This window comes from Xyrauchen texanus, chromosome 10 (assembly GCF_025860055.1).
Source record: "Xyrauchen texanus isolate HMW12.3.18 chromosome 10, RBS_HiC_50CHRs, whole genome shotgun sequence".
NCBI lineage: Eukaryota > Metazoa > Chordata > Actinopteri > Cypriniformes > Catostomidae > Xyrauchen > Xyrauchen texanus.
Genome location: NC_068285.1, coordinates 7,633,629 through 7,649,668, shown reverse-complemented (window position 1 = coordinate 7,649,668; position 16,040 = coordinate 7,633,629). Strand labels below are relative to the sequence as shown.

At 45.4% G+C, this 16,040-nt stretch overlaps 1 protein-coding gene across 17 annotated transcripts in view; it reads left to right on the top strand.

Moving 5' to 3' along the window:
• The window catches only part of LOC127650380 (NACHT, LRR and PYD domains-containing protein 3-like), a 1,539,373-nt gene that overhangs the window by 226,530 nt on the left and 1,296,803 nt on the right, over positions 1 to 16,040 (top strand). For 4 of the 17 annotated variants that reach the window (XM_052135765.1, XM_052135766.1, XM_052135778.1 and 1 more), the window contains one exon: positions 6,803 to 6,976. The exons of 12 other annotated variants lie outside the window; for them this stretch is intronic. In XM_052135765.1, coding sequence (XP_051991725.1) covers positions 6,803 to 6,976 — 174 coding nt within the window. Of the gene's footprint in view, positions 1 to 6,802; positions 6,977 to 8,239; positions 8,287 to 16,040 lie in introns of all 17 variants that reach the window. One more of the 17 variants, XM_052135764.1, reaches the window with a different exon arrangement.

The window sequence follows — 16,040 nt, the reverse complement described above, 5'->3', positions numbered from 1 at the left end:
GATGAAGGTCGATTCGCTTCTCGATGCGGATGGCGAGTTCAATCGCGGAATCCACTCGGGAGGGAACTTCACGGGAGAGAATTTCATTCTTGACCTCCGCGCTGAGACCCTCCAGAAAGCGGGCGAGTAGCGCCGGCTCGTTCCAGTCGCAGGAGGCAGCAAGAGTCCGAAATTCAATGGAGTAATCCGTGATGGACCGCTTACCCTGACAAAGCGAGGACAGGACTCGGGAGGCCTCTTCACCAAACACGGAGCGGTCAAAAACATGACACCTTGGGCACGTAGCCCAGTCGCGGTTTTAGGATCAAATGAGTGTCTGCCGGACCGAACTCCAGTCAGGTGTCGCTGACAGAGAATGCTTGCAGGTCCCCTACCCTCTTGATGGAGGCGAGCACGATCAGTAAGGCCATCTTTAAAGAGAGGGCCTTGAGTCTGACTGATTCTAGCGGCTCGAAGGGGGATCTCTGAAGGCCCAAGAGGACCACAGAGAGATCCCAGGAGGGGAACAGGCTTGGCCGGGAGGGATTTAATCTCCTGGCACCTCTTTGGAACCTGATAACTAAGTTGTGCTTACCCAAAGACTTGCCGTCTACTGCGTCGTGGTGGGCCGCGATAGTGGCTACATACACCTTCAAGGTGGAGGGGGACAGCCTCCCCTCTAACCTCTCCTGCAGAAATGAGAGCACTGACCCAACTGCGCACCTCTGTGGGTCTTCAGCGTGGGAAAAACACCAATTTGCGAACAAGCGCCACTTCAGGGTGTAAAGTTGCCTGGTAGAAGGGGCTCTGGCTTGGTTGATCGTGTCATACGACAGATGGTAGGCCAGCTAGATCTTCCGCATCCCGTCCAGGGGCCAGATGTAGAGTTTCCAGAGGTCTGGGCGCAGATGCCAGAGCGTGCCCCGTCCCTGAGAAAGAAGGTACTTCCTCAGTGGAATTCGCCAGAGAGGTACTGTCGCGAGGAGCACGAGATCCGAGAACCAAGTCCGAGAGTGCCAATAGGGGGCCACCAAAGTGACTTTTTCCTCGTCCTCCCTGACCTTGCATAGCACCTGTGCAAGAAGGCTCACTGGGGGAAATGCGTACTTGCGCAGCCCGTGGGCCAGCTGTGTGCCAGCGCGTCTGTCCCGAGGGGAGCCTCCGCTCGGGCGTACCAGATCGGGCAGTCGGAGGTCTCTCGGGAGGCAAATAGGTCTACCTGTGCCTTGCTGAACCATTCCCAAATCAGCTGGACCGACTGGGGGTGAAGCCTCCACTCTCAGCTGGGGGAACGCTGTTGCGATAGCGTGTCCGCTAACATGTTGAGGTTGCCCGGGATGTGAGTGGCACGCAGCAACTTGAGTCAATTGATGTGCCAGCGCAGCGGGGGCTGAGAGCTGGGCCCAGGTTGTGGCGGAGCTGCACGCATTTTGGAAGCCGCAGGAGGACGCCCTCGGTGGACAGACTGAGAACTGCTGTGCGAAGTCCTCGACGGTGTCGCCGAAAAGGCCGAACTGGGAGAAGGGCACATTGAGAAAGCATGCTATGTCTGAGTCGTGCATCTCGACCAGGTTCAGCTACAGATGACGTTCCTGGACCACGAGAGTTGCCATTGCCTGCCCGAGAGCTGAGCGCAGATCCTGCAGCACATCGGGGTCAGAACTACCCAAGTACAGATCTTTGAGTGCCTTGGCCTGGTGGACTTGCAGGAGGACCATGGCATGCAATGCGGAAGCGGCCTGTCCGGTGGCGCTGTAGGCTTTGGCAGTCAGTGACGACGTCATCCGACAGGCCCTGGAGGGGAGCACAGGGCGATCCCGCCAGGTGTCGGTGGTCTCGGGACACAGGTGGATCGCAACCGCTCTGTCCACAAAGGCTGCAGGGAGGATGGAGGGTTCCAGTCCAGCCCCATGCTGAAGTTGGCCCGGGCAAACGAAGGCTGCGGGGAGGACGGAGGGTTCCAGTCCAGCCCCACGCTGATAGCGGCCCGGGCAAGCATGTCAACATCTGGGTGTCAGCCTCAGACTGGGCGTGCTGACCCGAAGGTGGCAGCCCAATCGAGTCATCCGCGTCAGTCGCCAGACCACTCTCCAATGCATCGGCGACCTCATCCAGCTCGGGGGGCTCCAGAGGATGAGCAGGGTGGCCGTGAGGCAAGCCGCTGTTGCCTCAAGCCCGGACGGAAGACAATGAGCGTGCCGGGGAGAAGGTGGTTCGTGGGGACATACCCGGCGAAACCGAGCCCGCTGCTATCCCCAAATCGCCTCCATTGCCAGCCGGGTCATCCTCAATCCCGTGAGAAGAAAGAGCGACACGGGGGAAAGAAAGCCATGACCGAAATGCTGCCATGGTCAGGTTCCCGCAGTGAGAAAACGAACCTTCCACAAACACTGCCTCGGTGTGATCGCTGCCCAGACACACGAGACAGCGCCTGTGACCGTCGGGAGTGAAGAGCACTCTACCGCATCCAGGAACAACACAGGGGCGGAAAGGAATCATTACAAAGACGCATCCTGAAAAGGACGTTCAATGCCGCTGTGTATTGTTCTTTAGAGAAAACTCTTTTTTAGTTTTTAAAAAAACTTTTTTGTAAAAGCACTGTCAAAGCGCCCAGGGGCAAGCTGCACTGCCTTGCAGAGAAGGAGAAAGCCGCTAATATGCGCCGTAAATTCAACAGCATGTGCTGACGCCAGAGATGAGAGAATAACCAGTCACTTGCAGCTCGCTGCTCATACAACCAGTCGGATCCAAAGAATATTTCTGAATGAAACAGACGCATTTCCCGCCTTAAAGACCCGTATGTCCGGGGGGAGGGACATGCAAATTCTGTCTGCCAATTTCTCACTGGCCTTTTCTCAAAGTTCAGAGATGCAAAAGGCTCTCAAGAGAGACCCTTAGTGTCGCTTCTTCTACACAACGTCGAAGTGAGCGACAGATGGTGAACAAAGAGCTTTTATTAAAAAAAATAAAGAACAAAATACAAACAAAAAACTCTCACATTAAAATGAACAGAACCAACATGAAATTAAGAAAATAAACTAACAAGACAAGCCAGGGACACAGACTAGGAATGACTGACTAACCAAACTCTCAAAACGATCTGACAGACACAAGAGGGTAGAAGTGACAATGTAGAGGGAGAGCACATGAGGAACAGGTGATGACAATCGACACAACAAGGATCAGATGAGGAGGTGTGGCAAGGGGGAATGAGGAGAGGGAGTAAGGAGAGCACATGACTGACACAAACACAAACAAAGACATGTGCTCAAAACAAATGCACACATGGACCAAAACAGACAGAACTCCAGAACAAAACAAGTAGGGCAGTCCAGACTGGGTCTTGACAGTAGAAGTACTTAAAATGTTTTACAAACTCCTATGAGCAATCAAAATTTTTTGGGGGCCATATATTTTTTCTTTTTACCCAACAGCTGTACTTAGAAGCCTTTACTAAAATGTATAGATTAACACACTGTTTTCTTGTAATTTCTCTCTCAGTCTGATGGGTTGTAATCTGACAAAGAAAAGTTGTTCAGCCCTGGCCTCAATTCTCAGCTCAAACTCTTCAAATCTGAGAGACCTGGACCTGAGTAACAATGACCTGCAGGATTCAGGATTGAAGCTGCTCTCTGATGCACTGAAGAGTCCTCACTGTACACTGGAAATACTGAGATTTGTGTTTGCAGATTCATTAGTGCATTGGAAAATACGATATGAATATATTGTGGTTCATAGCTGTGGTTACTGTGTACCAGTGGTTGACCGATATGGGTTTTTAATGGCCAATATCGATATCCAGAGAGCAGGGTGGCTAATAGACCGATACAAGGTCGACATATCGCACAATTTATTATAGTAACAAACATAAAATTGCTCTTATTTAACACTATATTTATTCAATTTCACACACAACAAAAATAAAATATTGTATTTTAAATGGTAGATATCAGTTTCTTCAGATTTCCATTTAGTCATCACATTTTAGTAATTGTAGTAATTTATTCACGAAAGTAAAAAAATGTTAATATATTAGGTAGAAGGAAATAACAGTTCATACAGTAGTCCAGCAACCATGAATGGCATGTCCACGTTAGCAATCACATTTACTCAAAAATACAGAATCAAACCTATTGTACAAACAGTGTATAGTGAATAAGAAAATTACTTAAAGCACACGTGAAGCACTTTTATCTTCGGCTGCATCCGAATATGTAGGCAGCTGACTTGCAACCTAATCAGTTCATGGCTTAAATGACCGTTGTTTTGAATGAATTGAACACTTTAGGAAACTGATCTCCAAACAGTTTGAAAAGCAACTTATTTTTATCGTACCCAAGTATACAGCCTCCGGAGGTATCATTTTCGTTGTTTCGGACACAGCCTTGAAGTTGCACTCACATGCTCATGCATGCCTGTATTGCCTACTTCATGATTTGTGAATGAGAGGAACTTTTGATCCTGATTCTGAAGTTTTTGATTCTGGCTGATGGAATACTTGCTTCATAGGAATATTAGATGAGTGCTCGACGGGAATAAAACACTGGATTTTCTTGAGGTTCGTGAATGACATCTGTTTAAACGAGACATGCACATATTTGCAGACAGTATGTAATAGAAGTTTTGTTGATATTTGCCTTAAATCATAAGAAAAGTTACAGGGAACTGTTGAGTAAAGTTGGTTTATTGGATATGCGCATATTTGCAGACAGTAAATGATAACAGTTTGATTGATATTTGCCTTTTTGTCACTAGACACGACAGCTAAAAGTTACAGGAAACTGTTGAGGAGAGAGAGGGAGAATGAAACAGGCGAGCATTTTAACATGAACTGAAACATGTCTGCCACGGCTCTGTTATGTGGACCGTTTAAATGACACTATGTTGCACACCGGAGTATTATTGTAGTTACACGATGGCATGTAACAACAAAACAAACCATGACTAGTCGTTTACATGTCTCATACGCTTCACGTGCAGGCAGGTGATTTCCGTCGCCAAACTGGGAAATTTATCGGCCAACGGCGATCATTTAATATGTCAGAATATCATCCGATTTATCTGCCTTGGTGATGTATCGGTCGCCCACTACTGTGTACTTGTGGATGGGCTCCATCTGCTGAGTCTGTTTCCTCTCAAGTGAATCAAGTTTTTCTGATTGTGACATCACAGTTCAAAATGATCACAACATAAATTTTTGTCCAGCTCTTTAGAAAACTCGGTAACACTTTAGAATAAGGTTCCTTCGTTAAGGAATAACTACACAGGAACAAATGAGTAACACAATATTAACAATCTAGTAACTACTATTAACTAACAAGAAGCTCTGATTAATGAATTAGTAAGTAATAGCACACAGATGAAAGTGGTAGTTCACTATTAACTAATCAATAACTACTATTTTTTAATGCTTTCCAGGAACTACTGAAAAAGTTTCATAATTCATGCAAAACTAATCATTAACTAATGCAGGACAAATAACTAGCACCACATTAACATTTTAACTGCTACTGTAAACGAATACAAAACATTGTTCACATTATCAAGATGTAATAGCATAGCAGACTTATGATTTGGGAAAGCTGTCAATAATTAGCTTATGCTGTCTCAAAGAGAACTATTTATCAACTGAATAATTTAAAGAAATGGATTTTTAATGCAGTTGTCGGGACCTTATTTGTCCCTGGACTGGCATTGAATCACTAGAGTCATGGTGACTACTGGAACATATTGAGTCATCAGCCATCCAAATACCATATACAGTTATTTTATTATTTAACCTACCTCTCAAATAAACATGTTTTTATGTATGTCTCCTAGCTCATATATACATATATGTGTGTGTGTGTGTGTGTTTGTGTGTGTGTGTGTGTGTGTGTGTGTGTGTGTGTGTGTGTGTGAATATCTTGTGAATGATTAGAAGATTCTACACTTTAGGATTGGCTTTTCATTAGTAACTACTGTAATAATCATGGTAACTAACTAGTAATGACTCAAGTGTTACTACATACTTATAAAACATTTTTTTTAGGTTTTTCTCGAGGTTTCTTATCGGTGTGACAACGGCCTTTATCCATAGACTATAAACTATGATACCTTAGCCTCTCATACCATATGTTTTTTTTATAATAAAAACTGTAAAATGTAGTTTATCTGACTTTTTATGTGTGTGTTTGTGGATTTTCTTACTGTTGATGTCTGTGTGTTTTTAGATTATCTGACTGTTGAATAAACTTTAATTTATATAGCACTTTTCTGACACTACACTCAAAGCACTTTACACAGTGAACAGGGGACTCTCCTCAACCACCACTAGTGTGCAGCATCCACATGGATGATGCAACAGCAGATATAGTGCACCAGTATGCTTACCCCACACCAGCTATTGGTGGAGAGGAGAGAGTTATAGAGCCAATTAGTGGCTAGGGATTATTAGGAGGCCATGATTGAGAAGGCCAAAGGGGGGAATTTAGCCAGGACTCAAGGGTTATAACCCTACTCTTTACGAGAAGTGCTCTAGGATGTTTTTAATAACCACAGAGAGTCAGGACCTGATTTTAACATCTCATCCAAAGGACAGTGTCTTTTTACAGTATAATGTCCCCTTCACTATACTGGGGCATTAAGACACACACAGACCACAGGGTGAGCACCCTAATATCTCTTCCAGTCGCAAACTTAGTTTTCCACAGGAGGTCTCCCATCCAGGTACTGACCAGGCTCAACCTTGCTTAGCTTCAGTCTTGAGCTACAGGTTAATATGGCAGCTGGTAAATGCTGATGTTTGTTTGTAGGTTATCTGACTGTTGATGTGCGTTTGTAGATTATCTGGCTGTATGGTGACAGAGGAAGGCTGCTGTTCTGTGGCATCAGCTCTGAGATCAAATCTCTCACGCCTGAAAGAGCTGGATCTGAGCTACAATCACCCAGGAGAATCAGGAGTCAAGCTGCTCTCTGAAAGACTCAACAATCCAAACTGCACACTGGACAAACTTAAGTATGTTGAGCTGTAAAACCCTGTTTATACCCATATTAACCCCTTAAACCTAGGCCTTAATTGGTCTTGAATTTATTGAATGGTCAGTGAATTCACTGAAACAGCACCTGTATTTATTCCTTTTAAAAAATTTAAATCCTTAACAAATACAAACAGAAGACATACTGTAGCACATTTGGTTGTGTTGTGCTCCACTCTGTCACTGTATTAAGCTCATTTAAAAAGTGTTACAAATAAACACAATAGCACACACATATGTTTAAAATGATGTACACTCACATTAGATGATGACTCCAGTCAGATACTGACCTCAATAAAAGCTGTTTAATTTTACATTGAGCGGGTCGCCCCTCATGGATGCTGTCATGTTGACCGCAAATAACAAACTGTCTTGCAGTTGATCAGTTACTACCACTAATAATATCAATATTGATCACAGATAAACGGTGTGACATCAAGTACCAAGAGCGAGCACACAACGGTCTCATCAGCCGCCAGAGAGATTACGAGTCGCAGCAGTCCATCTTACAGACATTTTTGTGTGGCACAGCAGCAGTTAACAGGGGCGGTGTAGGATTTTTCACAGGGGGGGTTGGGCAGTGATCAGTCTGTGGTGTCAGTATAAAGTCCAAAACCACTGGTACTATTGGGACGATTAAGAGCCAGATAAAAACTTACTGCTGCACTTTTAAAAGCGGTGCTAACACTGATCTGGAGCCAGTTTCATAACCCAGAATTAAAAGTGTTGCTAATCACCTTTCAGAGTTACAAGTGTGAAACGTTACTTTACTGGAGGTTAAATGCGGGGTTAAAAGACAATAACCCAGGGTTAAGTGCAGTGTGAAAGCACTTGAGTTTATTGTTGGTGGGATGTTGTGTGTATGTATTGCAGGGGTGTCAAACTCAGTTCCTGGACCCCTCACACCCCTCATGTGTTGTAAGACTGTCAGTGGATTGAAATATTGAATTAATCACATATTTGTTTTGTTGTTAGTGTTAACACATTCAGTTCCAGGAAAACTAAAAAACAGTCCTGTGTGTCATTATTAGATTCTTTTCTGAAAGTTTCAACTAGTTGTAAAAGTTTGATGGTTTTACATGCCAATAAAGCTAATAAATATAAATATATATATATATAGAGAGAGAGAGAGAGCGAGAGAGAGAGACATTCTCTTTGTGTTATTTCAGATAAAATCACTTTGAAGTAAGTTTCAGGTGAGCTGAATGTGATGTCATCATTTGTGTGTGTTTGTGTTTTTATAGTGTGGATCATGGAGGAGAGTTCAGGATTACAGCAGGACCACGCAAATGTAGGTCTACACACACAAACACACACACACACACACACACACACACACACACTCACATTTGCGCACACACACACACACACACACACACACACACACACACACACACACACACTCACAAACACACTGACACACACACACACACACATATGCGCTGCATGTGTAAACTGGAGGAGCTGAACACTGAAGCTGCAGTCCCGACGGGGTTAGGAAATTAGGTGTGAAGGTAGATCGGGGGGTGTAGGTAGTTTATTTGTAAATAGTGTCGATGGTCCAAAGGGAGATGGTGACAGTAATGCAACAATGGGTTTGTGAAACACAGAGAGCTCCTCATTCAGATTCTCGCTTTGAGTGATTTTGACTTTGTTTGTAATCTGTGAATTTATAATTCATCTTGTTTTTTGTTTGTTTGTTCTCTCACACACACACAGGTTTAGTGATTGTTGTGTTTTAAGTGTTTTTTCTCTTCTTGTGTTCAGATGTCTGTGATCTCACACTGGATTCAAACACACACACACAAACACACACACACACACACACACATTGGTTTAGTGATTGTTGTGTTTTAAGTGTTTTTTCTCTTCTTGTGTTCAGATGTCTGTGATCTCACACTGGATTCAGACACATTAAACACTAAACTCATTCTGTCTGAGGGGAACAGGAAGGTGACACGTGTGAGAGAGCGTCAGTCATATCCTGATCATCCAGAGAGATTTGATGTGTATCCTCAGGTTCTGTGTAGAGAGAGTCTGACTGGACGCTGTTACTGGGAGACTCAATGGAGTGGAGATGATGCTGTTATATCAGTGTCATATAAAGAAATCAGCAGGAAAGGAAAGAGTCGTGACTGTTGGTTTGGATTCAATGTAAACTCCTGGAGTCTGTGGTGCTCTAATAACACATTCACTGTCTATCACAATAATAACAGAACTGACATACGTCCCCCTTCACACGACTGTAAGAGAGTAGGAGTGTATGTGGACTGTCCGGCCGGCACTCTGTCCTTCTACAGCGTCTCTGACACACACACACTCACACACTTACACACATTCATCACCACATTCACTCGACCCCTCTATGCTGGATTTGGAGTTTATCTTGATTCCTCAGTGTGTGTGTGTGAAATGGATCATCAGAGACACACACACACAACTGGATGAGTGAAATATACTCACTGTATCTCACATCAACACAACTCCAAACTCTTTCTAGAAATCATTTCATCAATTAAACTGATTGAATTCAATACAATGACAGTACTTTGTGTCTCACTGTGATGTGATTGAACTTATTTACTATCAGATTCAATAATAAAAATAATGATTTTAAAATCCCAAATACTTCAAATGAATAAATGAGTCTATATATGAACTCTTTATTAAACACACGGCACATTCAGATACTCATTGTTTTATTTATACTAAATAAACATTTACAAATACAGAATTCTTGTGATTTTTCTACAGTATATAAATCTTAATACTTAACAGACAATTTGTTATGAATGAGGCAGCGAGGAGACGAGGAGATGCGGATCTAACTGCAGGCTTCTTTATTAAACAAACAATATATATACAAAACAAACACAAAGGAAAAACCCTCGATGGGGAAACAAACATAAACTAAGAACTCAAACACAAACTAAGAACTCGGGCAAGGAACACACACCAGGCTTGAACAACATTCAACGAAAGACAAGGAGTGAACAAAAAGCGGGGCTTAAATACACAGGGAACAAACAGAAATCAAAAGCAAACTAACGAGGGACAGGTGAAAACAATGAACAATGAACACGAAGCTGACAAGGAGAGTATGGAGTGAAACAAGGGACAAAAGTGAAACCTAAGGAGTAAACAAGGGACAAAATGGTAAACAAAGGGGCAAAGGTAAAACAAGACAAGGTAACCCAGGGCAGACAACAAGGGAATCGTGACATAACCCCCACTCAAAGAAGCGGCTTCCAGACGCTCCTCAAAAGAAAGAAGAAAAAGGGAGTACTGAAAAAAGACAGAAAAGCATCCAAGGAGTGGGGGGCAAGGAGGGGACAAGGGGCAAACAGACAGACCAAGGGAGCACAAGGGGCAAACAGACAGACCAAGGAAGCACAAGGGGCAAACAGACAGACCAAGGAAGCACAAGGGGCAGACAGGCAGTCCAAGGAGGCACAGGGGGCAGAGAGGCAGTCCAAGGAGGCACAGGGGGCAGAGAGGCAGTCCAAGGAGGCTCAGGGGGCAGACAGGCAGTCCAAGGGGGCCACAAGAGGACTGGATCAGGTGGCCTGGGAGGCGGCCTCAGAACCACAGCCATGGGGAACTCAGAGGGCGGAGCCGAGGTAGGCGGAGCCGTGGGCTGCTCAAGAGACCACATCGTAGAAGGCTCCGGAGGCGGAGCTGAGGGAGGCTCAGGAGGTGGAACTGTAGGAGGTTCTGGAGGCTCAGGAGGCGGAGCTGAGGGAGGCCCTGAAGGCTCAGAAGGCGGAGCTGAGGGAGGCCCTGGAGGCGGAGCCGAGGTAGGTGGAGCCGTGTACTGCTCAGGAGACCACATCGTAGAAGGCTCCGGAGGCGGAGCTGAGGGAGGCTCTGGAGGCTCAGGAGGCGGAGCCGAGGAAGGCCTAAGAGGCGGAGCTCTGGAAGGCTCAGGGGGCGGAGCCAAGGGAGGCTCAGGAGGCAGAGCAGAGTGAGGCTTGGTAGGCGGAGACCTGGAAGGCTCAGGAGGCGGAGCCGTAGGAGACTCGGGAGGCGGAGCCGTAGGAGGCTTGAGAGGCAGAGCCCTGGGTGGCTCAAGAGGCTTGAGAGGCGGAGCCCTGGAAGGCTCGAGAGGCGGAGCCCTGGAAGGCTCGAGAGGCGGAGCCCTGGGAGGCGGAGCCCTAGGAGGCTTGGAAGGAGGAGCCCTGGAAAGCTCGGGAGGCGGAGCCGATGGAGGTGGCACCGTAGGAGGCTCGAGGGGCTCAGGGTGCTCGAGAGGCGGAGGCCTGGAAGGCTCTTGAGGCGGAGCTCTGGAAAGCTCAGGAGGCGGAGCTCTGAGAGGCTCGGGAGGCGGAGCTCTGGGAAGCTCGGGAAGCTCGGGAGGCGGAGCTCTGGGAAGCTCGGGAGGCGGAGCTCTGGAAAGCTCGGGAGGCGGAGCTCTGGAAAGCTCGGGAGGCGGAGCTCTGGAAAGCTCGGGAGGCGGAGCTCTGGAAAGCTCGGGAGGCGGAGCTCTGGAAAGCTCGGAAGGCGGAGCTCTGGAAAGCTCGGAAGGCGGAGCTCTGGAAAGCTCGGAAGGCGGAGCTCTGGAAAGCTCGGGGGGTACTGGCTCTTGGATGGTCATGGCTGCTGACGCTGGCTCAGGGACGGTCGAGGCTACAGGCGTAGGTTCACTGCTGTCGGAGGCTACAGGCACTGGCTCACTGACATCGGAGGCTACAGGCACTGGCTCACTGACATCGGAGGCTACAGGCACTGGCTCACTGACATCGGAGGCTACAAGCACTGGCTCACTGACATCGGAGGCTACAGGCGCTCGCTCACTGCTGTCGGAGGCTACAGGCACTGGCTCACTGACATCGGAGGCTACAAGCACTGGCTCACTGACATCGGAGGCTACAGGCGCTCGCTCACTGCTGTCGGAGGCTACAGGCACTGGCTCACTGACATCGGAGGCTACAGGCACTGGCTCACTGACATCGGAGGCTACAGGCACTGGCTCACTGACATCGGAGGCTACAGGCGCTCGCTCACTGACATCGGAGGCTACAGGCGCTGGCTCACTGACATCGGGGGCTACAGGCGCTGGCTCACTGACCGTGGAAGGCATGGGCACAGGCTCGCTGACCATGGAAGGCGTCGGCTCTGGCTCGCTGACCGTGGAAGGCATGGGCACAGGCTCGTTGACCGTGGAAGGCGTCGGCACAGGCTCGCTGACCGTGGAAGGCGTCGGCTCTGGCTCACTGACCGTGGAAGGCGTCGGCTCTGGCTCACTGACCGCGGAAGGCCTGGGCACAGCTTCGCTGACCGTGGAAGGCATGGAGTAGCGAGCAGAAGCTTCTGCCCTCCTCCTCCTCCTTCGAGCTGACGAGGTTGAGCGCGCTGGCGCTAGGGCGGGCGAAGTTGAGCACACCGGCTCGGGAACAGAGGGAGCTGGGCACACCGACTCTGGAGCGGACCAAGCTGGCAGCGTGGAGGTGTTGATTCCTGTGGAGAGCACACCCGGGATCGAGAGAGGAGGTTCGTCAGCTGCGAACGTCGACAAGATCAGATCGACGTACTCCCGCCAGGTGTAACCCTCGATTCGGGTGACTCTTGCCACCGGTGCGTAGGGCAGGCCGACTCGGTAAGTCGCTTTGAGCGCTTCCTCACTCCATCCGCCAATGCTGGTCACGGCGACAAAAAGTAGGTGTATTCGCGGACCGACAGATCTGCTTGGGTCAGCTCATTGAGGAAAGCCGCTAGATCCATTGTGGGTCTTTCGTTCTGTTATGAATGAGGCAGCGAGGAGACGAGGAGATGCGGATCTAACTGCAGGCTTCTTTATTAAACAAACAATATATATACAAAACAAACACAAAGGAAAAACCCTTGATGGGGAAACAAACACAAACTAAGAACTCAACAAACACAAACTAAGAACTCAACAAACACAAACTAAGAACTCAACAAACACAAACTAAGAACTCAACAAACACAAACTAAGAACTCAACAAACACAAACTAAGAACTCAACAAACACAAACTAAGAACTCGGGCAAGGAACACACACCAGGCTTGAACAACATTCAACGAAAGACAATGAGTGAACAAAAAGCGGGGCTTAAATACACAGGGAACAAACAGAAATCAAAAGCAAACTAACGAGGGACAGGTGAAAACAATGAACAATGAACACGAAGCTGACAAGGAGAGTATGGAGTGAAACAAGGGACAAAAGTGAAACCTAAGGAGTAAACAAGGGACAAAATGGTAAACAAAGGGGCAAAGGTAAAACAAGACAAGGTAACCCAGGGCAGACAACAAGGGAATCGTGACACAATTCTAGAAAAAACAGCTTCACACTTTTGCATTCATAAATGGATTTATAAGAACTAATTACAGGATCATTTAAAGTTGGTGTAAATTTGACAGATTTTAAGAGTTCACTCATTGATAAAAGTCAAATGCTGTCATCATACACACACCCTCATGTTGTTCTGAACCTTAGATATTTTGTGGTTTCTCTGTTTTTACTATCATAATTAATCTGTTGTTAATTCTTTTTTTTAGAAAGAATTACTTTATAATAAATAATATTTTTTCTTATTTTATAGTAACATGCAGCATTGTGAGAAACTCACTGACCTCATGGCAAATGTTTCGACCTTTTACATGTTTTCATGAAAGTTACTTGATGCAAAATTGTCAATAAAAGCATGTTGAATACAAAAACATGAAAATGTCATATTTGGGGCAAAATATGAGAGAAATTAGCAATAAATTAATTGATTAGGTATTTTTATGTTCTTGCCCTTTTAAGGGTTAATGATCAGCAGGCTTATAAAATATTATATATTATATTCAAATATTATTATTAAATATCAGCATTAATAATTAATTATATTTAATGTAATTAAATCATATATAAAACATGAGATTGCGGCAGGCTTTTGGAGCATTTTCTGCCATCTGGTGAAAATAAAAAATAATGCATGACATGAAATAACACTAAAAGTCAGTAGGTCAGAACTGTCCCGTCACAGCAAGAAGGTCTCGGGTTCGAGTCCCGGCTCAACTGGTCTTTCTGTGTGGAGTTTGCATGTTCTCCCCGTGTTCATGTGGGTTTCCTCCAGGTGATCCGGTTTCCCCAACAAGTCCAAAAACATGCAGGTTAAGTGAATTGGAGACTCTAAATTGCCCCTGTAGGTGTGAGTGAGAGTCCTGCAGACACTGGGGGTGCATCAGGAAGGGCATCTGATGTAAAACCTGTGCCAACTCAAATATGAGGATCATCAAAGCAGAAAATACACAATGAACAAAAGCACACTGGATGAACTAAACAATAAAAACAGAGAGAAAATATAATATAGAGTTCAACTGATGTGCTGTCACAGGCAGATATCATCTATATTACAACAGTTTCCAATGTGGCTCATCCAATCAGAAATTACAATCAGAACATTCATTTTTAACATTGTTTTACTGCTCCACTGTACAGTACCTTATCTATATCTTTGACCCGAAAACATGCCTAAATCTGCACAGAAAAGAGCCAGTGACTCTTCAGGAAAACCTGATTCACGTGTGATTCACGTGATTCACGTGTGATTCACGTGTGCCGACTAATAACGGCCATGACTGCGAAAGCGGAATAATTCAAGACAAGCTTCTGGAAGAAGATGAAGAATTTCCGCCATACCCTGTAACTCCAAATAAACCTCCACTTGCAAAAAATCAACATTATGCAAAGTGAATGCTGGAAATATATCTAATCCCGATTAAATTGTAACAACGCTCGCTAATCTTATCAATACAAGAAGTGATGCCCTGGAAACGATGGTGCGAACCTCCTGTGCGGAAATAAAAGAACTAAAAAGCAAAATGCTTTATATGGAGAAACGACTGGACAACTAGAACGTGTATGAGTCGGGTAATGGATTCAGAACGGGACGGTAGGCGCTGGAACCTGCGGCTCCATGGTTTGCCAGAGACGACCAAAGAGAATGATCGAGAGGAGGTTATCCGCATATGCCAAGAAGTGAAACCACATGAAGCTGCGAAACTATGCTATTGATGTCGCTCACCGACTGGGAACCAAACGTGCTAATGAGACAAGGCCCGACCCAACAATCATTCGGTTCACTGTCAGGAGATTCACAGATGCAGTATGGAAGGCGGCTAAAAGCAGCGAGTTTCTCCGGAATCAAGGCATGCAGTTGAAGAAGGATCTGAGGAAGGAGGACAGAGATTGGAGACGTTGTGGCCTCTAATCAAAAAAGGCGCGATGGCAAATCAGCTGACTTTGTCGGGGGCCGCGGATGTATTGAAGGAACTGATGTTACGGGGTCAGAGGAGTTTTCAAAGGACTATTTTTATTATTTTCTTTCAAAACTTTCTCAAAATTCACAGAATTGAGTTCCAAGGTTAAACTGGATCCCAATATGCTGCTGCGAACTCTAATTATGGACAATATATATTTAACATTTTAACACACATGTTTTACAGTTTGATGTATGTTATTAATTATGTTCTTGTTTTAATATTAATATTAATCCGGAAATATATAAGAGAGATGTCACGCTTAGGCAGCTACCATGGGTAATTAAAGATATTTTTCTAACTTTTAATTATTCATTTATACAGTCGGTGCTGATCTCGATACCACTTTGATTTCAACATTTACCAGATTGACCAGACATATTAGTTGTGCAATATTCTTTAACTAATATGTCACATTTATCACTTGTTTCGTTTAATGCTATGGGGGTTAAGAAATAACATTAAAAGGAAAGCTCTATTTGTTTTTGACAAACTGTTTAGGTGGGATTTTTGTTTTGTACAAGAAGCTCATTCTACTAAAGAAGATACAACATTTTGGACTTCACAATGGGGTAATTCAGTTTGGTTTGCTCATGGGTCTGAACACTCAGCTGGAGTAATTACTTTAAAGAATATATTTAATGGAGATGTTCTACATACAGAATGTGATCCTGCAGGACATTTTATTTGCCAAGTAATTAAATATGTTGAAAATATATTAATCTTGGGAAATGTATATGGGTATAAAAACAGTTTGGAAAATAACAATTTTCT